The sequence below is a fragment of the Phlebotomus papatasi genome, chromosome 3, assembly GCF_024763615.1.
Source record: "Phlebotomus papatasi isolate M1 chromosome 3, Ppap_2.1, whole genome shotgun sequence".
In the NCBI taxonomy this organism is placed as follows: Eukaryota; Metazoa; Arthropoda; class Insecta; order Diptera; family Psychodidae; genus Phlebotomus; species Phlebotomus papatasi.
Window position 1 is genome coordinate 24,268,084 of NC_077224.1, and position 27,580 is coordinate 24,295,663.

Sequence of the window (27,580 nt, forward strand, 5' to 3'; positions counted from 1 at the left end):
TTACTGATGTTATTTATTATTACAAGTATGGCACCAATGGCCTATGCGCGTACACGCAGAAGAGTTATTACTAATTGATTAAGTGGAAATACTATAAGAAGCTGTCTCAGTATTGTATTGAATGATATTTTATTGCGGCAAAATTGATGGGAAGCGTATGTATCGCGCGGAGATCGTGCAAAAGCCCATCAAATGCGGGGGATTCTGAAGAAGACTTTTCCATGAGATATTTACCAGCATTAGAGGGAAAATTATGTCTCCATATGACACTAATTGCTGTGACATGGCCTTTCCCACTTGCACAAAGTCAACGTGAAGTTTCTCTTTGCGAATTATTGCAAGAAAATTTCGGGTTCGTCGCTTAACTAGTTGAAGTCTTTCGTTTTGCTGAGGCTATGAGCCACAATAATCTATCAACCAATATAATATGTGTTAGAAATTAAACAATAAAGCGAAATATTAAGACATTAGAGGCTATTATAGGCTATATTGAACACTTTGATTGTTTAAAATATTTTTATATTAATTTTTAATATAATATATTTGTTATTACATGTGAAAAAGGTTCTTTGTATAGGCGTCTGATCTCATAACTAGAAGAGTCAAGTCAGAGATCTTTCCGCTTAGAAGCCAAGGCTCTTACCAATTCCACCACGAGATGTTGATGTTCTTTTCCATTCTTGAAAGCTTACTTCAGAAAGTTAATGAAGTCCAATTTGAAGATTATTCAAATAAAAAATTTAATTAACCATACTTTGTGATAGTCTATTTTATATAATAAAATATTAAAACTTATGCTTTTATAGCGAGTTTTTAATTAACAACTTCCTCTTATTAATAAATATGAACAATAACATATTAACTAACTTGAAAATGTTACAAAGAAAAACATGTAGTTTAAACGAAAACTAATTAGAGATAAACCTAATGATTGCGCAACACCAGCATTAATTCTTTCGCCCTGTTGTCTCACTTAAAGAAAATATTCATAGTTTTGACTTCCAAGAGAATTAAATCTATTATCTGTGTTAAGCATCAAGTCAATTGGATTATTGCAAACTTGAAATCGATAAAAAAAAACCTTGGACTGATGTGCTATCAGCATTTTTTAAGTATTTGAACCATTGAAGAAGTCATCAGATCTAGGGCTATCAGCCTGGAGCCTTGAATGAAACTTTCCAACAGCTTTCTAAGCCTAGAACCTTAAAGGTCAAATAAGACTCAAGCTGATGCTTGAGAATATTTAGCCTGTAGAATTTGAGCCATTGGTCTATCGAACAGAATTTTACCACAGTATCTACAATAACGGTCTTCTTGGTCTTCTTTCTTGTAGATTGGGATAATCAATGCTATCTTCCGGGGATCTCAGTGGCGCTATAGGTACGATCATTGGGACTTGGCCCGATGAGATCTCTGACTCGACTCTCACAATTGTAAGTTCGAGTTCCGCCAGATGCAAGCAACTGAATGTCAGGAAAAGACATTTTCATAAAACGTAACATAATGCACTGCGCCTTTGTCCAAAAACTCCGGGGGCACGGTAGAAACATCCACATTGCGGGGAAGACGCTCCTGGGCGGTCTACAATGGACTTATGATTAATAATAGTGCTATCTTCCGGTTACCAGGAATCTTGTCCAGCCTCCATCTCTTCAGGGTTCACGAGCCTTGTAGGGACACTATCTTCTCATAGGGGCTTTATGATTCTTGAAAAAAACATAGGGGAGACTGGGGCACATGTAATCATTTTCGATACATGCGAATTTGAGGTGATTTTCCAAGGACACCGTGATTTTTTGGAAAATATTTCTTAGCTCATATTTTACCCTTGGGTATAGGCAATTCGTCGAGGGTAATGCGGATGCTGGAAAACAATTGAGTTTTCCATAAAAATAAAATTTGTGTCCCTGTGCATTTTTCTCTTTTCACAAAATACCTGGGGTAGAAGTAACCACTTTCTGGGGAGGATGTAAACACCTTTTTTCCCACCCTTGAAATTAATTTTGCACCACTCTCGATTATTTTAATTACTTAAGAGATATATAAAGACTGTATATTTTTCAAAAAATCACGACACTTTTTACAAAGAATAATTAAAATAGCAAAAAAAACTAAAAGCATGCATATCAAAGACATTTTTCAATGGATTTTCCCCATATTTTGACATCATGTGACTTTTTATTGAACACAGCACCACCAATTTTTTTCGTAATCTATGAATTATAGATATTTCGCATGAAGGTCAATTTCCCGCTCTTTTACCTACTCATTTTGTGAAATTGAAATTGCCTGGTTACATCTACCCCAAATGCTGTTTTCTGACCAATTATTAATTCTTTTGAAATAATGAGAATCTCAATTTCTCTAGTAAATGCATTAATATAATCCAAAAAGATGTAGGAAATTTGCTACAGATGTAGGTATTGCTACATTTCGATTATTTTACACAATTTTTAATTTCCAGGTGGAAATCCAAATGATCAAAATAATCGAAATATCAACATTTTCAGGAAAATGATTTTTATTTTTAAAGTATATTAGGATTTTATTGACCAATTTATCTGTGGACATACATCCCCATGGTATCTATGAATGCTTATGGGTTTTATCCTCTGGAGTCTTAAAATTAATGAAAAAAATCACAGTGTTTACAACTACCCCAGATTACTACTGCCCCAGTTCCCCCTATATCACATCAAAGTTCCATTCAATGAATTTCTCATTGCAAATGAAGACCAAAATATTAACAGGATTACGTCAAGGCTATCAGGCTTCGTACACACTTTGGCTTCGAACACTTTTTCTTCCTATATTCTTTTTTATGAATTTGATCTATCTGTGGTATATTTTAATAGCTGTTCTTCGGTTAAACATTGCTTGTTCCTTAGAAATAGTAGATCAGATTTATTAAAGAAATATGGAAAAAATATTAAATGAAGGCAGAATGTGTGCGAATCCAAAAACTTTCTCCTATCTTGAAACTCATGTCGTAAAGGTCGGTCTTCCTGTGAGAATTGTAATGTTTATAATTTAAAAGTCACAAATGATTTACTTCGCTACAAAGAGACCATAAGTAGGGCGTTCAGTTCATGTGTTTCATTGTCGTTATGACGTTAGATTTTTATATGTCCATTATTGGAAAACTAACATAGCAGACAAGAAGGGATATGAGTTCTTTTTCAGAATTAACAAAGTTGAAACTCTAATAATGCAAGTTTATTCTAATGTCCTAGTCTGGTTATTAGGGTCAGTATGCCGAAAGTTCTGCAACTGACCATTGAGTCACACCTACACCACATTTATTATTTACGGAAAAATAAAATTTCAGGAAACCAATTCTATTGAATGTATTTTCAAAAAATATTGATACACATACTGGACCATATGGATACAGTAAGCTCGCAACGTGTTGAGGTTAATGTTTAATACGAGTGTACCACTGAGAATATTATTCTTTTAAGAGTTTTTCAATTTTCAACCAACAACCACCAGCTGGTGCCATGATTATTCTGGTATTCGAATATTCAATAGGATATTTGGTTTTATCACAAAGCGAGAATTTGTAGTTCATCAACAGGTAAATAATTGCAATTTTCATCTCTAACATTGCAAATCTTGATCCAATACAATTCCGTGGACCTTCTCCAAAACCAAAGAATGTGCAAGGATGCCGAGAACTTATTGCTTCAGGACTAAATCGTTCCGGATCAAACTTTTCCGGATCCGGATAGATATCTGGATCATGATGAATTCCTAAAGTTGAGATTATGACTGCTGTACCCTTCTCTAAAACCAGATCTGTATTTTCTACTCTGTAGTCATCAGAGACATATCTAACAAGAAAACCAACAGGGGTATGTCTCCTCAGCGTCTCTGCAAGAGAAATTCCATAATTACACATTCTGGTTGTTTCAATATGTGTTAAATTCTAATAGTTATACGGATTTTATACTGATGGTTTAAGTCCAGTTCTTCGAGGTATTGAATTTACAAATAAATAAGTAATTTTAGATGTTTTGCAAAAACCTAATTGTTGGTTTCCTCATCTCATTCTATATCTAAATTACTCTTAAAGTTCTGACTGATAGAAAATTGAAGAAATGAGATATTTAAAGAACCCTTATGTACTGATTGAACACACCAACGGCTTAAGCCAGGAGACGGCCTAACATAGGTAATTATAATCAAAATTAGATTATCGTAAATGCGGATGACTTTGTCCCTTGCGTGTGACTTTGCATGCCCCTGTTCGTAAGCTTTACCTTATTTCTAAAACTTAAGGATGGTCTTTACCGATCAGACATGGTATATCAGATCGGTAAAGACCATCTTTAAGTTCTAGAAATAAAGAAAAATTTACGAAAAGGGAGGTGTCAAAGACACCCGTAGACGAAAAAGTCACCCGCTCTTACGGTACATTTCCATAAGTTTCCCACTAAGCTATCTCTCGGCTTAAACCGTAAGTGTGTCTAGGGCTTTAGGTATAACACGGACTTCAAGCAGGATTCTTGCATTTTCAGTAATAGTCAATGAAATGCTAGTATAGGTATTTTTCCAAAAAATGGCTACCAAAAAATTATCTGAAGGTGCAATTCCAAAATCGATTTCAGAGTAGTAAATTGCCCAAATCTATTCTAAATTTATCTGGCTAGAATAATCCATTTCGATTTTGTTCATTATTTTTATTGAAATACTTTTTTTTCACTATTATCTTCCTAAGAACGCATGATTTATGTTATAAAATTGCATATAGTTGTCTTTCTAAAGCTTTATTATAGAAGTATTTGTCTAAAAATTATCCAATTTTTTGGAAAGTTAAGATAAAATGACCGAGATCTACAAGATGGTATAGTCGCCATCTTTATTTGGCGTTCCTGTCCACCATTTTGAATGATTGTCGAAACAAAAATCTCATCCGATTGAGCTGAAGTTTTAGTATGTTCTAGCTGATGTCAAGGCCTTTTTAGAACATATATATAGTACGACGTAGGTCAAGCGATTGTCTGGATGCAAGGGCTCCAAGTTCAAAATTTTGACATTTTCATGAATACAGAAATACAGGGAGCTTCTTTTATCAAAACCAGCACAAAAAAGGCAGAGCTATCGTTAGGCGATGAGATCTAACAAACAAACAAAAAGAAAAGTAATGATTTTGTTCATAACAGCACATTATTTGAGGATCAGAAAAAATGTTTTTGCAAAGATGAAAAAATAAATAAATACACTTTTCGTTTATTTTTTTTAAATATGTTAGAGTAAATAAATATATAAAATAAAAGCCTCAACCATTTTTAATGGTATCTGAGGGATTTTGTTTAGGTTTCAAAATTCAGGATTAGAAAATAAAGATCGCCAAAATATAAATATTTCAAAATTTTAAACTTTGAGCCTCTGCATTTAGGTAATTGCTCGACCGAAGTCGGAACAAAGATACATTTTGAAAAGGTGTTTACATAAGCTATAATATACTAAAATTTCGGCCCAGTAGGACAAATTTTAAGTTTTGACATTTATTCAAAATGGCGGACAGAAACGTCAAATCAAGATGGCGACTACGTCATCTTGTAGATCTCGTGCATCTTACCCTTAGATGTGAACATCTTCATTGTCGTTTATTATCAGACAATGTTGAGTTTTTAGTTTTTGTTTTAATTGAAAAGTGCAAAGTCGCCCACACCTTAAATGTAAGTGCAAGCCTTTTTTCTTGATTTTTTTTAACATAGTAAAATTTTATAAAAATAATGCTAGTGGCACAAAATCCATTCATTAACAACTGAATACAAATAATTTTATCCATTAACCCCCCCTAATTTCACTTTAACTATCCACTTTTAGAGGGTAAAGTTGAAAAACAGTGAAAAAAACGTGCAAAGTCACCCGGTATTTAATATTTTGAGACCTTCGGGAACTAAACAACTTGAAGCACTGGTAATAATAAAAGGGTCAACTTAACTCTTTTTAGGAAAAGTGGATCATATTTGATCCTTTGAAAGGTTCACTTATATTTCTTGAAATTTTGTATCTATCATGGTAGATTATGTTTTATTGTAAACTCATTATTCATATCATATTTCTCTCATCAAAGCGAACACTAAAGGTGACTTTTTCGTTGTTTTTATTCGTTTAATCCGGAGTTAAACAGTCGTCAAAAACTGTTTTGACAAAAAGTGACCCTTTCTAAGGATCCTCGGTAACCTTTTCATTTTTACCAGTGAGTCTGAAAACCACTTAAATCCCGCATTAATAGTTTAAGTCTTATAACCAATAAAATTTAAAACAATATTATACAATGTATTATATAATGGATGATTAAAGATAAGATGCACATATTCAACTCACCGTTAAGGACTTGATCCATGTATTTCAGTTCCATTATAGCTTCATAAGTTATCTCCCCGTTACATTGGTCAAAAGCATCTTTTATATCTTGTCGCAAACGATTTTGAATTTCATGATTATGAGCAAGTTCTAAGAAACAGTACTGCAAAGTCAACGCAGAAGTCTCATATCCAGCCAGAAGAAATATGTAAGTATTTGAGATGACTTCTTTGAGAGTGAGACCCTCACTGTTCTTTCCGAAGCTGTCATCTAGTTCACCTTTCGAAGAAAATTATTTGAAATAAATTGGTATTATTGTAGAATTAGGAGAAGTTAAATGGTTAGTAATCTGAATAAGGCAGAAGAATTAAATGAAAATTAAGGAGGGTCATTAAATATCTGTCGTCGATATCTCTGACTGTTTGAATTCTAGATATGTAAGATACATATAGCTACCGTGACTGCGAAAACCGATCGGATAAAATCGGTTTTCACTTCGGATCGAACATGTCTGACTTTATGTTCATGTTCTGATTTTATGTTTATGTCTGACTTTATGAATTTTAACTTTATGAAATTTTCCTGATCTAAAAGATGTACCAGAGCCAAAAAGAATGAGTTGTAATGATTAATGAGTTTTGAATGCGTTATTACTGCTTGTAGGGTGAATAGCCGAAAGGGAGACACTTAAGAAAAAGTTCAATTTCAAATGCATTTTTAAGTCGAATAAATATATATTTTTTCATTTTCTTTGCAGCATGAGATTACTTGTGAAATATTCTAACAGAATCTTAACAGTTTTTAATAGGTATTTCATCCAATTAATTGGAATATTCTATCAAATTAAAAAACAACACATTTTGAAAAGATGGACAAAATTCTGAAAAGCTGGACAAAATTTTTGGAGAGCTGGACATATTGATATTAATGACAAAATATCATACGAAATATGTAGAAAATCAAATGTTGAGGGTTTTCTGTGTATACTTGCACATTGGATGGTAATGCTAATCCCTTCATTATGTCCGGTTAACAGTTCAGGAGCCCTAATTACCAAGAACTTCCTGGTGGTCCAACCAAAAAGAGGTTCTGTAAATTTTACAGACGGCTCGCGCTGTCCAGCAGTTACAGCTTTAAAGCAGATGCAACTCTTTAGCAGATTTGGATACCCAATCCAGCTAGGTCCTTTTCCACTTCCTTTGGGAGTTCTGCAGAGGCTCCTCTTTGTCTTTCTCCATGTGTTTTTGCGATATTAACTATCAATTCTGTCAGAAAAAGTGGTGTTCGGAATCTGTAAATCTTTGCAGCCTTTCTCCATGAGATTTTCTCCTTATCAGCTGCTAACTGCTGTTGCAACTATTTCTCCGGATACTTAAGAATCTTTGTCTTCCTTGATGTGAACATGATTTCACTGCACGAAACCACCAAATTCATTCAGAAAATCAACGTGTCCAAGATTTCATAAAACTTGTTTTGAAAGCAACACGAAATTAAATCACTTTTCTCTCCTTTTTAACTTCAAATTATCACAAATATTTTTTATTCACTGCGGACTTAGTAATATTTCACAAATTATGCCGAAAAATCAAACAAAACACTTTGATACTTTCCTAGCAACTTCCATAAAAAACAAAGAAAATTACAACTTCCCTGTCAAGGTTATGAATATCACGCATGCAGTTCATTTTTAAAATTCTTCTTGCAAGTCACTCTTTGAGTGTTTAATAACGACTTTTGCACTTTTAACTTCTCAAATATTCACAATATTACGTTTAATATTCTTTTTATCGAAGATTGAGATATTTAATTGATTTATTATCATGTTTTTAGGAAGATGTCTCTCATTCCACACTGCTGTGTCTCCCTTTTCAAACTGTCTCGCTTTAGGCAAATTACCCTACTTATTTTCCTGAAAACATTCAAAGGCTTATTTAAATTAAGCAATACTTTAACCCCTTAAGGACGATTGGAACACCGGTGTCCCATAAAGAAAATAATTTTTCCTGACTACCTAAAGTTATTTTTTTCTTATGTCTGTATATAATTGTAAAGTAGAAGGTTGAAGGAATCTAGAATATTTTTTGAAAGTCTCTAGCTATTTGCTATGTAGTAAATATTTAAGCTCAAAAATGGCGAATTTTTAAATTCTCAAATTCATAATTGATTTTATTTAGTTTTTATACTTCCATTTTTTTTTAAGCAAAACTCTTTTGGCAATAAAAACTGCAATACTCATACGTAATATTTTTATTAAAATAAAAAATATTATTTATTGATATTGTCAGAAAAATTACTTAAATTTTTGGGCTATTTTTATCCCTATCGTTCATAGAAACACAAAATACACCGAATCAGACTCTGTTGGATTTTCCAAGGTTAGATGTAAGACTTATCATTGATTATGTTTCTCAATTTAATATTTATTGTTGATTTTCAGTCCGTAAAAAGTGTCTCGTCGTTAAAGGGTTAAGTATCTCAGCCAATCTCAGCTAAATGCAAACGCATTCTCCCCTACGTTTCAACATACATACCTTTCTTTTTAAGTTGTATTAATAAATTTAAAAAGTCATTCCTCTGTATATTATTCCTTTCTCTGTAAGCCACTATTTCAGTTATAAGTCCAGTATAGAACTTATCTACATCATTCAATGTCTCTTTCATATGCAATTTGTAGGCTATTTCTGGGAACACTGATAGGAACAGTACCTTCAAAAAGCGAGATTTAGATGTAGTAAACACTTTCTTTCCCATCCGAAGGAATTCTGTATCTGAATTTTTGAGACTATTGCATTCAATTCCAAAAGCACAACTTCCAATTATGTCAATGGTAAATCGTGAAAAATAGTCACTAAGTTCTAAAATATTCTCATTTTTGAGATCTTCATTGAGTCGAATAATAAGTTGTTTTGAAATATCCACCATTGTTGGCATCATGAGCTTTATTTTGGAACTTGTAAAGGTTGGAGATAATTTGTGCCTCAGTATTTTCCAGGGTTCACCTTTCATAGTCAGTAAATTTGCATTAATTGGATCATCTCTTTCATTAAAATAGAAACCACGGTCATTGAAGTACTGAAAGTCCTTCATAAACATGGTTTTTACAAAATCCAAATCTAAAACCATGGCAGCTGGTCTTATTGTTACGAAAATTCCTCCCAATGGCTTCCCATTTCTTTCTTTGGTTTTCAGATCAAAGTAAAGTCTTTTGGTCAATTCGAAGAAGTGCTCGGTCTTTTTAGATCTCCCAAGATTTCCTTTAGGAAAGCTTGGTTCTAAATATGATACTCCACGATCCTTCCAGTATCGATGTCTTTGCTTCACAAACAAAATTCCCCACAGAATAATAGGTACTATTAGCAATACTAAGTACAAGAGGAACATAATTTTTAGATCTTTAGTCAATACTAAAACACAATTAAGGCGCAAATTGCAGGATACTAGAAATACTGCAGATCTTGTAGTCCGTTAGAGCCGAGGTATTTCACTTGACTGAGGCTCACTCTGTAACTCTTAAGAATTTTATACATTTGTACTTGGCAACCATTATAAACTAATTTTAATTATTCAAGTTATAGGTTAAAAACAAAATTATAAACTTTATGTCATGATATATTACGTATATTACCAAAATGATTTACAATATCTTAAATTTTTTCCTCTGATTTGATATCTATTCCATAGAGGTCAGTTGGTGCTAATTAGTTTTATAATATGTAAAAACTTTCATGGAGTTATATCAGTCAGTGCCATACATTCATGTATTCATAACTTAGCCTGATATCATAGACATCATAGACTAAATTATACTAATAATATTTACTATTTTGGGTAAAATATAAAAAAAAAACTTCAATAAAACCTAGAAATTAATATACCCAAAAAAATTGCAATGCATCATTTTGAGGGATTATAACGAATACAATTAGCGTTTATTGCTGTTGTCGAGTATCTCGATAAAAAGAACTGATTCATAAAAACAAAAGCCCCTTTAATAAAAAGTTTAGGTAAGGGTTCAACAACTTAAAACTGTAATTAATAAAGTTATTTCTACATTAACCCCGGTATCACACATGCTCTATAAAATTTTAAGGCACTTTATATTTAATTGTTTGGTAATATGTCTTCAAATTTGAGATTTTTTGTCTTTTAATGATAATCAGTAAAAAGGTAGTCTTAACCTGCAAAAGTAGGTTTCAATTTATTTATAGCATTAATGTGATTCCCAATAAAGTTTTTAATGCGAAAATATTTCCGCTTTAGGTTTTAATTTGAAAAGAATCCCTATAAAAGGTATGCAAGCCATTGAGTCGACCTCGAGGCAGATCTAGGACAAGGTGGCTGAATCAAATTCAGAATCTTGCCTTGGAGCGCCTTGGAATCGAACCCGAACATCTTCCTGAAGTGACGGAGGATCGACAAGCTCTGGGCTGCTAATTTGGATGTCATGGGCCCGCGACCCCAATAGCGATAACCGGTTGAAAATTATGATGATGGTTCTAAATTGAACTTCAACTTATTTTTGTAGGGCAGGTCTATTTTTTTCAAGGGGGAGATATTAGAGTTAAAATGTGTACACCATTTCCAGGCACTTCCACAATTTGCATGAAATAGCCCTGCGCACTTCGAAAATTTCGCAACACTCTCGAAAATGCTGCAATACTTCTAGCACTTCCTGCACTTCATGCACTTCTTACACTTATTAATCAATAATTTAATTAATCTTATGAGAAATCTAATTAAGAAAACATTAAAAAATATCTCAAGAAATTAAATATTCCGCATTTTGCTTATATTTTGAATTTCTAGCGACAGATATTCTTACATACTTTCAGTAATTTAATATTATCTTGGTTTACGAAGAAGAATCAATATATTTTGAATTTTCCTAAGAGACCAGTGAAGCTACTTTTGGAAAATGGAGTCTCTAAAAAAATGTATTGTCGTTTACAATTATTGACGCTGTGCTGGAAAGTCTGTAAGAATCCAAAAGTACGAGTGCAACAACTAATTCAGCACTTCAGATATATCTTCACATTTTATTAAGCTTGATTCTCTTCCTGGTTTCAAAATTCTTTAAAATTGTAATGTTTTGCACTCTTGGGAAAGGTTTTTAGGCTAATTAACTTTTGCAATAAGCTTGGCTATTTTTTGCAGGACCTTTTCCGTTATTGTTGTAATGGAGAAATTTCTCCAAAATTGTTTTCCAACATTTTAATAATCTCTTCAATTGTTATCGAAAAATTTTCTTTCATTAGGATACTTACAATATAGCCATCAATATTTTTAATCATCTTTATTTAGAGCAAAGGTTTGCAAAAATCGTTGAAACCGAATTAACGTCAAAATAAGTTTGTTATAGTAGCGTTTTGACCATTGACGTACACGTTTCATTTGACGTTTATTCGGTTTCAACTGTTCTTGCACGCCTCTGATTTAGAGCAAGGACACGGTCTAAATAAATCTCCAAAATGTTTATTTTTTTTACGGAAGTCTATCACTTAAATTTATTCAAAATTACGCAAACATTAAATATTAAAAATGTTCCTTTTCGTTTCTCATTTTGTAAAAGTTATCAAAAGCACAAATCGACCTTTTTGAAGAATACTTTTGAAGAGACGCAATACACTAAAACCTTTCCAGCATATGCAAAAACGTAAACAAAAAAAATGGTGGATGTGTTATATGGGATACCCCTTAACTACATTTGCGAAAAAGCCCCACGAATTTATGCAATCATCCAATACATATTACGATAAATTATTTAAAAAAAAGTATATCAAACTGATTCAAAGTCAATTGCATTAGCTATGTCATTATTTGTGAGCAACTATATAAATTTGAGATAACTGTAAAAATTAACGAAAACTATTATTCAGCTGAATATATTTCCTCAGAAAAATTACAACACAATTTAAGCTGTAATAAATTTGAGCACATTTGCTCCATTTCATTGTCATAACCAAACTTGCAAAATGTCAAAAAAGATCTTTTCAAATTACACTGCCGTTCGATTTAAAAATCTTAACTAAAAGTAGCGTAGTCTGAAAAATATGGAATTAGGCAGAAAAGACTTTATTATCGGGTACTTCCACTTCCAAAGACTTCCAAGCACTTCATTTTCAACCGTACACCACTTCCAACCCAAATATCTGCCCCTTGATTTTTTTAATTATTCATTTCTTATGTTATCTATTGATAAAGTTTAGTAAGATACAGTCGGTTGCATTGCAAAGTTTTGGTTTCAAAGTGGTTTCAAATTTGATAATATGCTTTGAAAAAACCTATAAAATAGTAAGTCTTATTATTGATATTTTTGTGTATGAACAGTCATTTAGTTATAAAATTTATCAAAGCATTGATAAGTTTAGATAAGCATTGATTGCTTTGGATATCGATTTTAATTAGTTTTGTAGGCTAATTAACAGTTTGGGCCCGGCTTAAAGTGAATTTTTAAACCAAATACTGTAATAAAGTTTGGTTGGCGTCCGAATTTAATAATTTTATAATTGGATTAAGCATAGATATGTAGTCTAATCACAGTTTTGCGGTCTGTTTTGATTAAATTAATCATAATATTTTAGGATATAAGGGAAAAATACAGGAAGTTATAATGGAAAATGCATTTATAATATTCGGATGTCATAATATTGCACTCCTATTAACGAAAATAATTCATAAAATTTAGACAAAAAGTCGCGTTTCAGAACAAGAGACAAAATTGTATCAATACATCCTTTCTTTGAAAGGCTGTAAAAAACACATTAGTCCTGTTGCCAAAAAATTCTTATCAGACATATTTTGCAGCTTTATAATAAGGCTCTCCAAGAAAAAAAAAGTTTGAACCGAAATATAAATTAGATCCTGAGATATTAATTTTTTTTTATAGAGAACCGCGAAACATTGATACAATTTTGCTCCGCACTGTATTATACTACATGGGTTTTTTTGGCTTCTCTGACTACTTAGAACATTTTTATAGACATCTTGGGATTTTTGGGTCACCAAGCGATTCCGGGTCAAAATGGTTTAATTTTTTTGCAGTGAGTTACCCCCTGTTTCCTTACGTAATTCTTGAAAACTGGTCAAACTTTGCTACTTGGGTACAGTTTGTAAATAATATCTCTTATTTACTGCTTTTAATAACAAAGCTCTTTTTTTTGAATGCATATGGTAAACGATTTTTGTAATTTTCATAAAATTACTAAAAGAAATGCAAAGGAAATTGAAATTTATTAAATAATGTCTATCATTTTTGTTACATTTTTAATTTTAAAAATGTATCAAAAATTAATATTTCCTAATGAGACTGAAAACAAGGAGTGGTAATGCCCATAACCCAAAGATTTTGTACATTACTTTTCTGTTTGAGTTCAAGCAATAATATTTCTTCAATTTGGTTTACTGTTGTTTGTACAAGAAACTGGGTGATTTTCCTACTTTTTTTGGGGCAAAACTATCTTTCTTGGAGAGGAAATGGCAATTTCACACATTCTCTAACGCCAATTCGCTTCCTTTGAAGATGATCTTTCACTCAGCGCCAAAGGAAGGCGCAAGACCATATTTTTATTGATTGTTTACTCCCGGCTGAATGATCCAAAATCAACAAGTACCGATTTTTTTTTAAACTTAAACCAAAATATCTATGTCTTTATTAGTTCAGAGTGAACACAGGAAAAACTTTGGGACAAATATTTGTCTTCTGGTGATCGCACCCACAAAAATCCTCCTCTAGAGCGCCTTCCTCTTGGCCCAGGGTTCATTGAATATTTTCGCAGATAGGTGCAAATTCTGCACAGCTCACACTTTGGGTTTTTTTGGCAGGTTGTGCTGAGATGATGAGTCCCAAGGAAGAAATGAGCACGCGATCTAGAATGATATCTTTTGGCAAGTTTTTCAGTCACCTTTTCTTTTCTCTCATCAGTCAATAATGGAACCATCACTTTTACGAATGATCTGTTTGCTTCGACCATCAAAAATCTGCTTTCGGTGCGAATTGACTGACATGTCGGCACTTTTTGAGCATTTTCTTAATAAAGAGATGGAATGAGGAGAGAAAGATCTTGGAAATGTTGATCTTCGGTCGAAAGTTGAGTTCAAGGGGGGATGATATGGTAAAAAACATAAGGATCACTTCCAATATTTCCACTAGTTGTGTAGATTCCTCATGCTTTCTACTCTTCTGGAATTTTTAAAAATTTATAAAGTACTTCCGATACTACCAATACTTCTTGTACCCTTGCTTAGTTTAAAGGATTCATAATAAAATAAGAATGAAAGAGAAGTGTCAGAGTACCGATGGAAAATTTACTATGAACCAGGGTGAAAGATCAAGAAACCAATATATACATTACTTCCTACTGATACTTTTTTTGGCACTTCCACAAATTTATATGAAAAATCTGCATTGATTGTATTTTATTATATAAAAGTAAAATGTAGTACGACTCCAAAAGAGTCAACGCTTTTGATTCTTGTATATCGGCAATATTCCAAGTAATTAATAGTTGTTGATACTATTTCACTCGTTAAAATTTTTCTCATGTTCTTACATAACAAAATTATTTTAAAAGTTTGACATTAAACCTGGAATGTTACCGTTACGGTGTTTAAAATTTTTAGGAGTTGACTCTATCGGAGTCGTACTGTATGTTATAAATAACAAGCCATTTCCTCTCACTTTCTACTGTTTTAGCGCTTTTTCATGCTTTTTTTTAGTTTATAAACATAGAAGTACATCCTCAAATAAAAAAAAAAAGTGTTTCTTTTCGTTTGACAGTTCAATGACAGCATGATGTATAGGGTTAATATATTTTGTCTTTAATTATTTTAAATTTTTGAATAAAACGTATTTTAATAAATTGAATAATGTGTAGATCTTTATTTCCGGTATTCAATTTTGTGATAAGGGTTAGGCACTTTCAATTTCACTTCCTAACACTTCCACGCACTTCCGATTATTTGAAAACTGTTTTGAATCATAAAATACACCTATCGTATGAGTCAATGATAAAACATTTTGATAATTATAGTTTGAACTATGGGAAAAAGTGTACACTACGGAGATAATTTGAGACCCTTGTGAGCAGAATTGTAATTATTAGAGTACAGACACTCAGGAATGAAAAATTACATTCCCGGATTTCGATTTTCTGGGTCCAAATTTAAAACTTTTGGTTAAACTTACTAAATCAAAATAGACTCCATACATTATTCAGTTACAACTTTTTGCCCCATGTGTCAAATATATTCGCCCAAAAATGCTTCAAGACAGGACTTAATAAGCACTTATTCAGGAATTATTTTATGCATTTGGACAAAGTTCTTATTTGGGATCATGGTCATGGACAAGGCATTAGATTGTTTAGTAACACCTTACCTTGTCTTAGCTGGGTACTCCCAACACTTCCTCTTGAAATTTGTTCAGCAATTCCATTATTTTTAGAAAAATATTCGCTACTTGCACAGAACTTTCGACCATGATATTTCCCCCTTGGGTAGGAAGTACTGTATAAATTAAAAGCTTGTGAAAGAAGATTCTTAACGAAATGGGCTACAATTTTTTTTTCATAATATTTCCCCCTTGGATAGAGCTTTCTTATTACAAGACAATGGGAACTTCTGCACTGATTGGGTATCTCATGGGTTCTGTAGGGTATTAATTCAATTACTAGTAAACAAATTTTCGAACATGGAAATTAATGGATTAATTTTTTGGGGTGTAAATCACCAAAAAAGTCCATGTTTAAAATATAAGGCACGAGAGATAAAATACGGAAAATCATCAATCGTTAAAAATGATTGATGGATCAATAGTCATCTACCGAACAAACATTGATTTCCCTTCAAGCCACCATTAGTCATATTTTCTTTCTCATTCTCCTCTCCTTGTCTCACGGTCATTCTGTCCTCCTCAGGCCTTGCGGGTGGAGTGTTGATCGAGTCCCGCAAAAAAGGAAACTCAGTGTATCGCACATTTGCAATGGAACTGGCAAATTAATTTAAATAAATATTGATAAAATATAATGGAAGTTTCAAATTGTCATATTCTTATGACATCTAACGTAAAATGTTTTAAATTAGATGCTCTTTATGGAAGTGGTGCAAAGATTTTTGTTATTTGGGAGGTTTTCCACCATTCTGCTTTAGATCTTAAGGCGTCTACACACTGGGAGCAATTTTGATCATAAATAGCTCTTTTTGAAGGAAATTGCCTGCAGTGCTGTAGGTAGAGACGTCAAAATTCTGTCAAAAATGTAATTTATAATGAAAATTGCTCGAAATATGTAGAGGCCTTTAGTCATCAACATTGAGACACGGGGGAGGATATTAACTTTGGTTTCTGAATGGAATCTTTTTAAACGTCAAACGTTGTCTTTTAATAATCTTCCAAAGAGTTCAGAAATAATAAAAATAACACAGGAGAAAATTCTCCTTTGCCTTCTCCATTGCAACTTTGCGCAATATCGAAAACCAACAGTCAGAAATTGAAGGAGAAGACAAAATGCAGGAGGGAAAGTCTTATCTTGGTCCAAGAATAAAACAAATGACCGACAGTCTTGATGGACATGGAGGATAAAAATTTTCAAACATGACACTATCACATAAATATGATCATTTCACGATCACAACAATGTTGATTGATTTTTCAGACACTGAAAATCGATCGCGATGCAGACGATAAATCGCAAATGGAAACATCCCCATGTTGAGCGGAAACACAAACTCCATTTCTATATACACAATTTATATTTACTGATGGTAAGATCGCAAGATCACCCAAAGATCTCAGCCAGAGAGGATTCAGTGAGATGCCAGAAATAGTCCCAAGTGCCATTGCCTAAGATGGTAAATGTTGGAGGTGGACATCAAAAGAGATCGAGTGACGCGATCGAGGACTTGGTCAATCCTGCGTGATCGGTCCATGTCCATCACTGTGGTCCACTGGACTTGTGAATCCCAGGGAAGGCGCAGCTAAAGCCATCATAAATTACTGAACGCGATAAATCAATTGGACGATGGGCCGTATATCAAAATGAGGCATTGATTTCAAAACGAAAGGCGACTATATCGATCATTAGCACGCCAGTGATTGATCTGCGAGCCGAATTGATTCTCGCCGAGGGGTTAACTTAGTTAGAGACCCGCGTAGGTAACCCCGGCGGGATATCGCGAGACCCACCAACTGACGAGAAGCTCAATGAGCACCATGGCAGGGGGCTCGTGAATCAATTGGCGAATGCAAGACATTCCAACCGAGAATTAATTGCCAGCTAATTGACTGAATTATTTGCTGATGGAAAAATTCACCAAGGGATTTCCAAACTTCAAATGTAGAGCACAAAATCATAGTAAATTTGTTTATTGACACATAAAGAAAATCTAATTTAATTAACAAGATATTCTGTTAGCGTCTCATTGTAAGAGTCATATTTCAATCGATTTAGGAATTCGTTTTCCAGTGCTGTTTAACTTTTAACCTTGAAAATCTTTAGAAGAATTATGCAAGGTGCTTTTCGTATTTAGATAAAATATGTTTTAGCACTATGTTTTTAGGGTTAAGTTTCAAAATATTTTTTTAAGTCTTTGGAGAACCATTATACTTAAGGGAATATGCAAACCATAGATTTTTAAAAAGCTGGCCTGTGGTACATTTATCATCCTGGAATTTATCTTGATTGCCTTAAACACTTTTTACTGCTGAAACTTCACAGTGAAACCATCAGTAGGGGAGACCGGGGAGGTTTGGGACACTTTTTCATGATTTGATTTTGAGAGAGTATTACAAAAAAAACTCGATAGTGTATTACAATTAAATGCGGTGTATAGGATACCTATAGGTATTGACTTTATAAAAAGTACTCGATAGAACTTCGAAAGCAACTGAATTTTCCTGGAGAAGATAAAACATTTAACTTGACGCTTTGTCCCAAACCTCCCCGATTTGGGGCAGTATGGGACGCATTTTTTCTCGCATAATTTGCATTATTGGAGCATGTTAATCAATTTTAAGTGCTAGATAAAAAATAGTAGGTGAGATTGTTAAGAATCTCACCTAATATTTCTAATAGAAATAAAAATATTTAATCTTTTTTTCATACTTAGAAATTAATATCAATTTAATTTGTACGGTAGAGTCGTTTATTGTCAATCAATTATTTAAAGTATTTTCTTCTTATTTTCCATCTACCTTTCTTTACTTTTATAATTGTAAGTATTGCAATCATGATCATAAATTTCCTCACGTGAGTAGATTTTCTTGCAACTTTTAGTTTTGAACTCATTGATGGATTCCTGTTTGATTTTACTCTATAAATCGACCCTGGGACCATTACTATGTCCTTCATTTTTCCCCACGCCTTCCCTTGTCATCCAAAACCATATTATTTGGAATTTTTCGAAAACGTGTCGTGCGATTTCTTTCATTTTTGGATATGTTTCAGAAATTATCCAGGCGGACATTTCGTCCTTAAACGAAAATCCCGTTCAATCATTTCTAATAACGGTTTCCAAGGTCAACGTTTAAAAAGGCTCTAGATAGTGTATTTCTCATCCGAATGGTATTAAGTTTGGACTCATTGGAAAGGTTTTGGACTTTCCGATAAAAGTGAACCGATTCGAATAGGTTCTGAACCAGTAATGAACCGGTCATGAGTCGATAACTAATTTTTATACGAAAATCAATTTTATTACTCCTGAGTTGTATTTTGGACAATGTTTTGAGTGATTTATAAATGGCTTCAAATCGATTCAAATCGGTAACGAACCGGTTATGAACCGATTAGGAATTTTTCTCCGAAAATCAATTCTTAATACTATGAAAACTATTTTGTGGAACTTTTTGAGTGATTTATGAATCAATTTAAATCGGTAAACGGTAAATAATGCAAAAGTACTTTTGTGGTAGGGGAAGGTGGGGTTACTCTGAGCTGTGGGGCTGGATTGTTATACGACTTTTTTTGGCTATTTCTAAATGAAGCTGGTCTTTACAATTATTTTATTTAAATCCACAACTATTTTGTCTATCTAAATTACATCATGTTAAAGCCCAGTTTCCATTAGAAGTATGTGAAAAAATCGTATAACAATCTAGCCCCACAGCTCAAAGTAGCCCCACCTCCCCCTATAGCATTTGAGTCACAAGTTCGAGGACTTCATAAATGCTTCTGCAGTATCTTGAAATTTCTTTTAAAAATAAAATTCTACAAACGGTGTTTGTTTTGTGTTTCAACGAGATAGTTAGAAATCTATTAACAAAAAACTTTCTTCTCACACTGTAAGCAGGAATTTAAATCCATTTAAGATTTTTTTTTCCAAGGCAAAAAACTCGACAGGAGAAAGCACTAGTAATAAAATTTGATACATTTATTCTTCCAAATCAGTGATTACCTGGGAGGAAACATGAGATGAAGTTTTCGTATGGAGAGTTTCCATGACGGTTTGTGACGCAATATTTTGTATGATGAGATTTCTCACGCGAGCTTCATTCATGAATGTCTTCATTGGGATTGTGGTAAGAGGTAAAAGAAAAGAAAATACACGAGTTTGGGTAACATCTTGAGTCATCATTTCTAAGCAAACTAATCTGTATAGAAAACTTCTTCGATAATTTATGAACATCTTTGTCAATTTGAACAATTTCACAAGACATCCGAAGTCCCATATGGACATTGAGTCGGAAGAGCTGGGAAAAAAGGCCATCCCAATAGTGCCGGAGTGAGTCTTTTGAACATTCTGTTGCCATTGTCACCGGAACCAATTCTTTGTCTTCCACAACACTTGAACTGCAATTGCCGGAGACATCCTCACCCCCTTCATTTGGGCATTCGCTGAGATTTCTCTCCAAGAATCATTTGAGCGAAATTTCAAGTAAAACTCGCAGGAAATAAATTGTTTGTTAAAGAATCTTCTTCGGTGGGTTTTTTTTTGCTTGCCTGAGCAATGAACGACAAGAACAAGACATTAGAATGCGCTTTCTGCGATAAGAAATTCATGTCTTCTCCACAAACAAGTAATTTACCTTCGCTGAAAGTCTTCCTCCAAGCCATCCCTTCACCTCAAACATTGGGAGATATTGTAAATTTGAGCGAATTTCTTGTTCATCTCTTTGGCAGTTCCTCTCTGTTCGTGTTTCACTGCTTGAAACCAATGAATGAAATTGTTGAGAGACTTGGAGACCTCTCTGTGAACCTTCCATTCTGGGCATTCATTGCTAAAATACATTGTTCTTATCTTCACTTGCTCCATGTTCTATGGGAAGTTGTTTTGATCCTTTTGCAGCACTCAAGACAGGTTTGATATAAGCAATTGCACTTGATTTTTATTTTATTGATAGTGCCCATTAGTTTCTCTGAATGAGAAATTATTGATAAGGTCATAACATTATGCTTACCGAAGATCTTATTCTATGGCAAACAAGAAAATATATTTTGTAAAATAACAATGCTTTTTTTCGAATTTGTAATAGGGTAAGTGTACCAAATTTCGGCCAGCTTGCAATTCCGGCAACATTTTTTGTTCCTCAAATTACCATGAATTTTTAATTTTTGAATATTTTAGTGATTATACAATGCAAAAATATCAAAAAATATCGCTTCGATGAGAAAAATGATATGAAAAAGACATTGGAAGAATTCCGGAAGGGTCAGTAACTATGAGAATAAAGGTGGACGAAATAGGCCACCAATGCTATGCCTACATTTTTATTCATTTTAAAATTTTTTAAGAATAATTTTAGAGAAAATAAAGACGATAAACAGTCTACAAGGTTCCAAGCAACACTCCTTATAAAGAACTAACAAAAAAATCAATTTGTATTAAAAAATATTACATTTCAAACTTGAGACTTTGGCGCTAGCGTGCAACTATGCCAAAATTTGGCATACTTATCTTACATTGTTTTTATAATGATTAAATAAACTCTAAAAGATGATATGGAGCAATTTGTAGAAAGAAGGACCATCCAATTCGAGAAAAAGAACAACTACCTAAAAACATGATAAAAATATCACTTAAATTCTTTAAACGTCCATAAAAATATTTTTAATTCTGTTTTTGAGATTTGAGATTATTTAGGAATTCGTCGAAAAAGTAAAACTTATTATTTTACAATCAAAGAGTTACACGGAAAAGTATTAGTCAAATAAGACTAAAATCTATTTTTGCATTTTCTTTTTAGAGTTTGAGGATATTTTATCAGTAACATTTTGCTTAACAGACAAAAATATTCCGTAAAATAGTTTGTAAATGTTTGTGAATTCCTACTGGAGACTTGTAAAATGCTTGTAAATCGTATCAGCCACAAACAAATTCGTAAAAGTTTGTATTTTTTGGATAAACATTGTTCGTAATACGATCACTTGACGAGCATTTTTTGTTCTTTAACAAACATTTGTTTGTACATTTTCGTTTGTCTGGAAAAAATTACGAACAAATGACAAAATTTTACGAACATTTCTTTGTGTGTTTACGATCATTTACCGAACATTTACGTTTTCAGAACGTATCAATACCTTCTTGATCGAAATTTTTACATTCCATTAGACAAGAAAAAAATCAAGAGTATCAATTTAATTAACTATGACTTCCCAAGGGGGCGTGGCCTAAAATAATTTCTTGGCGAAGCTCAGGAAATACTAACTTCCTGACTACGCTAACTTTTTTAATGGCTCATATGAAGTCATACTAAAAGAATAAATAACTTGGTGTGAATATGTTTTCATAAAAAATTAATTATATTAGTTAGAGGGAGGTGAGACTACTTTGAGCTATGGCACAATATTTTTATACGTTTTTTTCATATTTATAAAGAAAACTGGATTTTCACTTGATGTAATTTGGATAGACCAAACCAATTGTGGATCTGAGTAAAATAATTGTAAGGACCAGCCTCATTTAGAAATAGGCGAAACAAATCAGATATCAATGTGGCCTCACAGCTCAAAGTAGCCCCACCTCTCCCTACACAGTTTTTTTTTATTACATGAGATTTTTTAATAAGTGACACACTTTAGGAAGAAAAAGCGCCCACCTCTATATAAAAGTTCTACTGAGAATATCAGACAAAGTAATCTCCAATCGCATCCGAAATTGTCTTATTCTTTATTCATAAACTCCCTAATTTGCTCATATTTCACAGCATAAGCCGCAATTTGTGTCCAAAAGGACGACTAATTTAGTATTCAGTGGATCATAAAGTATCTCGAAAAGCCTGTCACGATGTGTCGGAAATGGGTTTTTTGTCTCATCTGCAACTTAACTTAATTTGCTCAGCTGAGATTTCAATGGTTCGAAATCCTTTTTCGCTGATTTGTTAATGCAGACATAAGTTATGACTCTATTAGTCGTCGGAAAATGTTATTTCCTCTTACACAGAACTGTGAAATTGCAAATTTTAGCCGATTGCCGCATGTGTAAAAGACATACAAATTGTCCCGAACTTCTGCGTCCAAGGACTGTGTGGGATGGTATTAAAATTGTTTGGATTGTGTGAAAATTTATCGTAAAACATTAAATTTCACACGGTGATTTTTTTTTCAACCTCCTTCACCGGTTGGATTTTTTTTGTGCACAAGCGGCAGATAATAAATATCCGTGAAAATTGTCACAAAAGCCAATTACAACCATCAACTAAGCGATAGTACACGGGGCACAGAAAACCAATTAACTGGAGTCCAATTATTAATAATTTCGCTAAATTAACAACATCTTCGGCCATATGGATAAATAATGGCACGATGGTGCTCCTAAAAGAGGTGGCAATTTCCAGAGAAATAATTTCATTTGACGCACGCATAAAGTCTATAGTAGACATTTTTGGGCACAACATCACTGGGGGGACTATTTTGGGTCGACCTGGAGGCTTGAGATTGCGACCCCTGGGCCTGGGTGGATGAGCAGCTCAGCAGCGGTGCACCTTGGAGATGATTTTAACGCGCGAGACTTTGTGAGGAATCGACAGGAGGCTCATAGAGGGGCAGAAAGTGACGGCGGGGGGCGATAACAAACGCTATGGGGACTCCACCCAGCATGTCACCACCGAGTTCCATCCAGGTCCTCTCCTCTCTTGGGCCCGGCCGCCGACCAGCCCGGGATGACACTGCGCTTTGCGACGATCATGCCAATGAGGAGCTCGGAGGCATAAAGCAGTAGACAGTACACTGAGAGAAATTATCAACATTATTTACTTGTCATCTCTTGTATCAATGAGTTGCTTTATCAAATATTGTGTTGAAGTTTTTCACATCCTTACTCCATGATATAATTTTTACATATTACTGCATGATAAGAGAAAATATTGAACTTCTTCATTAAGATCCTCAAGGAAATAACTTTAGGCCCCACCCTATCTAAGTTTTGATACACTAAAGCTGAAATAGAAGGGATGATACGAAAATAACCTATATTTTTTGATCATTTTAACAGCCTACAACACCTTAGTTACAAATTTGAGTAAAGAAAGGTTCACTGGGGTATGCAATTGAGAACGGTAAGGTTCCAAAGAAACATGTTCAAAAGTAAAAAGGGAAATCTTTCTCCTGAACATTTTTAAGCACATTACTGTTCTCAAGTGCTTCTGTATTATCTACTGTTTTTTGTGTTGATTCCTGTCACGACTGTTTGGTTTAGAACATTGCGAGGACTGGGAAAAACAGTAGAGATAGAGACAGGAATATGAAAAAAGGTAAAACTTTCTCCTGAACATCTTGTTTTTAAGCACTTTACTGTTCTCAGGTGCTTCTGCATTATCGACTTTTCGTTGCGTTGATTCCTGTCATGAGTGTTTGGTATAGAACACTGCGAGGACTGAGAGAAACAGTAGAGGCAGGAATCTGAGAAAAAAGGGGAAATCTTTCTCCTGACCATTTTCTAAGCACTTTACTGTTTTCAAGTGCTTCTGCATTATCGACTTTTCTTTGTGTTGATTCCTGTCACGACTGTTTGGTTTAGAACACTGCGAGGACTGGGAAAAACAGTAGAGACAGGAATCTGAGAAAAAAGGGGAAATCTTTCTTCTGAACATTTTTAAGAACTTTACTGTTCTCAAGTGCTTCTGCATTATCGACTTTTCTTTGTGTTGATTCCTGTCACGACTGTTTGGTTTAGAACACTGCGAGGACTGGGAAAAACAGTAGAGAGGAATCTGAGAAAAAAGGGGAAATCTTTCTCCTGAGCATTTTTTAAGCACTTTACTGTTCTCAAATGCTTCTGCATTATAGACTTTTCTTTTTATTGATTCCTGTCACGACTTTTTGGTTAAGGTTTAGAACACTTCGAGGACTGAACAAAACAGTAGAGACAGGAATCTGAGAAAAAAGGGGAAATCCTTATCCTGATAATTTTTTTATCAAAACACTTTACTGTTCTGAAGTGCTTCTACATTATCAACTTTTCGTTGTGTTGATTCTCTGATTCCTGTCGCTACAGTTTTTCCCAGTTCTCGCAGTGTTCTCAACCAAACAGTCATGACAGGAATTAATAAAAGAAAAATCTATAATGTAGAAGCACTTGAGAAAAGTAAGTTCTGAGCAAGATTTCTGCTTTTAATTTTTTATTGGAATAGTACCATAAAAGAGGAATTATAGTATTTTCCTAAGCCTAAGAGTTATTTGGTTTCTATGTAGTACGAATGCTGAAGTACCCTTCATCTCTAGCGTTCCGGAATTGAGCCCCAGTCCCCATTACAAAAGAGCCACGAAACCGGCGTCCTCCTTGCTTCATTGGTGAAGACCGACTGAGTGCCTACGGAATAACTCTATATAGCGGAACTATAGCGAGATCGTAACTTAAGGTTAGCCACCGTGGCCGACGTTATAGCACCCCTCAGAGTCACCATCAAAGCTGAACAGTGATTGGTACCGTTAGCTTAGAAGAGTCTTCGTCAGGTCCAACTCCTCTAGACTCAACAATCCTACTACATACATTCAGACGTAAGTCAATTGAGGGTCGTTGCGAAGGGATGAACGGGTTTACCCTATCTCCAGAATAGTAACAATATAAAATTATCAGACACAATATTACGATAACGTTAAATATTCATAATAATAATGGTAGCACAACGTTCCATAGATGAACTTAGGTCTTCCCGCAAGGGGAGTTCCGGACATCTCTTATTATTTTTTCTTGTATGGGATATGGTTGTCACTCCCATGTCCCATTGAATCAAGTGCAGTGAAGCTCATTGGATGCAAATCAAACACCTTTAAAACGCCAGAAAAATTCCTGGTGACCTAAAGGGGAATCGAACCCGGGACACTTGCCTCGTAGAGCGAGTGCTCTACCACTTGACCCATTGAGTACCCTACGTTAAATATTAATTGTGCAATTTTTAGATTCTACAATATTTGGATATCAAATTCCATTTCAGATTTGTTTTAATTCTCTGTTTTATAACTTCAGTGATAAAATAGAAGAAAGCATTAAATACTTGAGTTTTATTGTGGATGACAATTCCTCTGAGTGTTTTCTTAGGCCATTCTTCAACCACCGATTGAAGTCGTATTAAATGTAATGCTGGTTAAGAGGAAAATGCGCGCGTAGCAGCATTATGTGATTTCTGGGATTCATCAGTTGGAGGCAGAAGAATGGTTGGGGGAGAGGTGAGGGCAGAAAAGACACCTCTTTGGTATTGTGTTGTGTCAAAACGAATATTCATAAATTTGAATTTATATTCGTATTGAAAATATTTGACGTTATTAATGATGTACAAGATCATGTCAACGAATTATTAATATGATTGTTGTCGATTTCCTTTCATCTCTGCTCGACATTCTCGAACTCCTCCCTCACACTGGCATCCCAAGTGCCTCTGCTCCTCCTACCCAGGATCCTTCGGTCAGCACAATGAACCAGTGCGTCATGCCGGAAACAGGACGCGGTTGCTGAAACCGCAGGAAGGGCTATAAAAAGGGCTTTTTATGGCAATGGCAACGAAGGCACTGACAATGATTCGCGAGACGCATCAGCGCCAATAATTTATAGAGTCCAGACACAGCTTCACCCAAAATGAAATATAAATTAATTTTATCGATTCCTGTTTTGACACTCAAACTAAAACCACCGGATGAAGTGTATCCCCGAAGGAGAAATGATGATCCGAAAAAGTTCTTAAAAGAACAAAAACAAAAGACATAGTCATTTGGCAAAAATTGGCGCCAAACCACAAAACTACCTTAAGCAATATTCCTTTCATTATATCCCCTATAAAAGATATTTCCCAACGATTGCATTATATTGAAAATTTTCATAAAGGGACGGATAGGGGGAAGTGGGGCACCTTTGAAATTTGCGTTTTTACGTATTTTGAAATGAAACTTAAGCTTATCATGATTATGAAGTTAAATTACAATATTGTAAGGCTCTGTTACATTTAAAAATAGAGGACAAAAGCTCAATTTCAAAGTTACTCCTGTTCAAAAGTGCCCCATTTACCCCTAAATTTCCGAATCGTGTCGAGGTATATTTTAGTGACAGGAATCAATGCAGAAAGAACTATAGAAGATTATCGTTCTATACGTGAAATCACTATGGATATTCCCAAGGAAATCCAATAAAAATTGTGTCTGAGTGTTAATCAATTTGGAAATTCTTAGGATATTCCATGGAAGTTTCCATATTCAAAATTAATTACTTAATTTACTTTTTTTTTATAAGAGTTTGAGAACTGGAGAGATTTCCGAAGAAACTATATTGAAATGATCAAGATATAAAATTAAATTTCGGTGTGTTTTTCATTATCTTTCCATAAGGGGAAGTGGGGTACCTTTGAATCTAGGGCAGCTTTGAAATTAGGATTTTTCACTTATTTTTAAATAAAATTGAGTCTTATTATGATATAATTTAGCTACACAGATTGAGAAGCTAAATTAAATTATGATATTGCTTAGTTCCATTTAAATATAGAAAAAAAGTTGAAATTTAAAACTGCCCCATATTCAAAGGTGCCCCACTTCCCCCTTTTCCTATCGACTGGAATATTTTCACAAGACTTCCATGAAATATTCCCACGGATATTACCGCACCATATTGTAGTGGAAATACTACAAATATCTATTCGCGCAATATTTTCACTAAAATGACGGAATATTCCAACAAAATTCCATTAGACACTTCCCAAATCAGTGTAGATTTTCTTTATAGGGTTCTCTCACTAAAAAATCACGTGTCGTTTTTTTGTTGCACCTTCCACTATCAACTCCAAGCCATCATATTACGAAGAAGCCCAAAAGTCCATCTATAAGATGTGAATGGGGAAAAATTAATATAA

At 33.9% G+C, this 27,580-nt stretch overlaps 1 protein-coding gene across 1 annotated transcript; it reads right to left on the reverse strand.

Moving 5' to 3' along the window:
• Positions 1-3,322: 3,322 nt before the first annotated feature.
• Positions 3,323-9,811, reverse strand: LOC129808304 (probable cytochrome P450 6a20). The gene is made up of 3 exons (XM_055858142.1): positions 8,850-9,811; positions 6,340-6,597; positions 3,323-3,873 (listed from the first exon to the last, which is right to left on the reverse strand). The coding sequence occupies exons 1-3, from the start codon at positions 9,697-9,699 to the stop codon at positions 3,449-3,451; spliced, it is 1,533 nt and encodes a 510-aa protein (XP_055714117.1). The 5' UTR covers positions 9,700-9,811; the 3' UTR covers positions 3,323-3,448.
• Positions 9,812-27,580: the final 17,769 nt, after the last annotated feature.

Bases quoted from the DNA above. Each gene is read 5' to 3' on its own strand.
- LOC129808304 (XM_055858142.1), bottom strand. From the start codon at position 9,699: ATGTTCCTCTTGTACTTAGTATTGCTAATAGTACCTATTATTCTGTGG. The intron at 6,598-8,849 runs GTATGTATGTTG...TTTCTTCGAAAG, and splicing joins AATACAACTTAAAAAGAAAG to GTGAACTAGATGACAGCTTC. The intron at 3,874-6,339 runs GTGAGTTGAATA...TTTCTCTTGCAG, and splicing joins CATGGATCAAGTCCTTAACG to AGACGCTGAGGAGACATACC.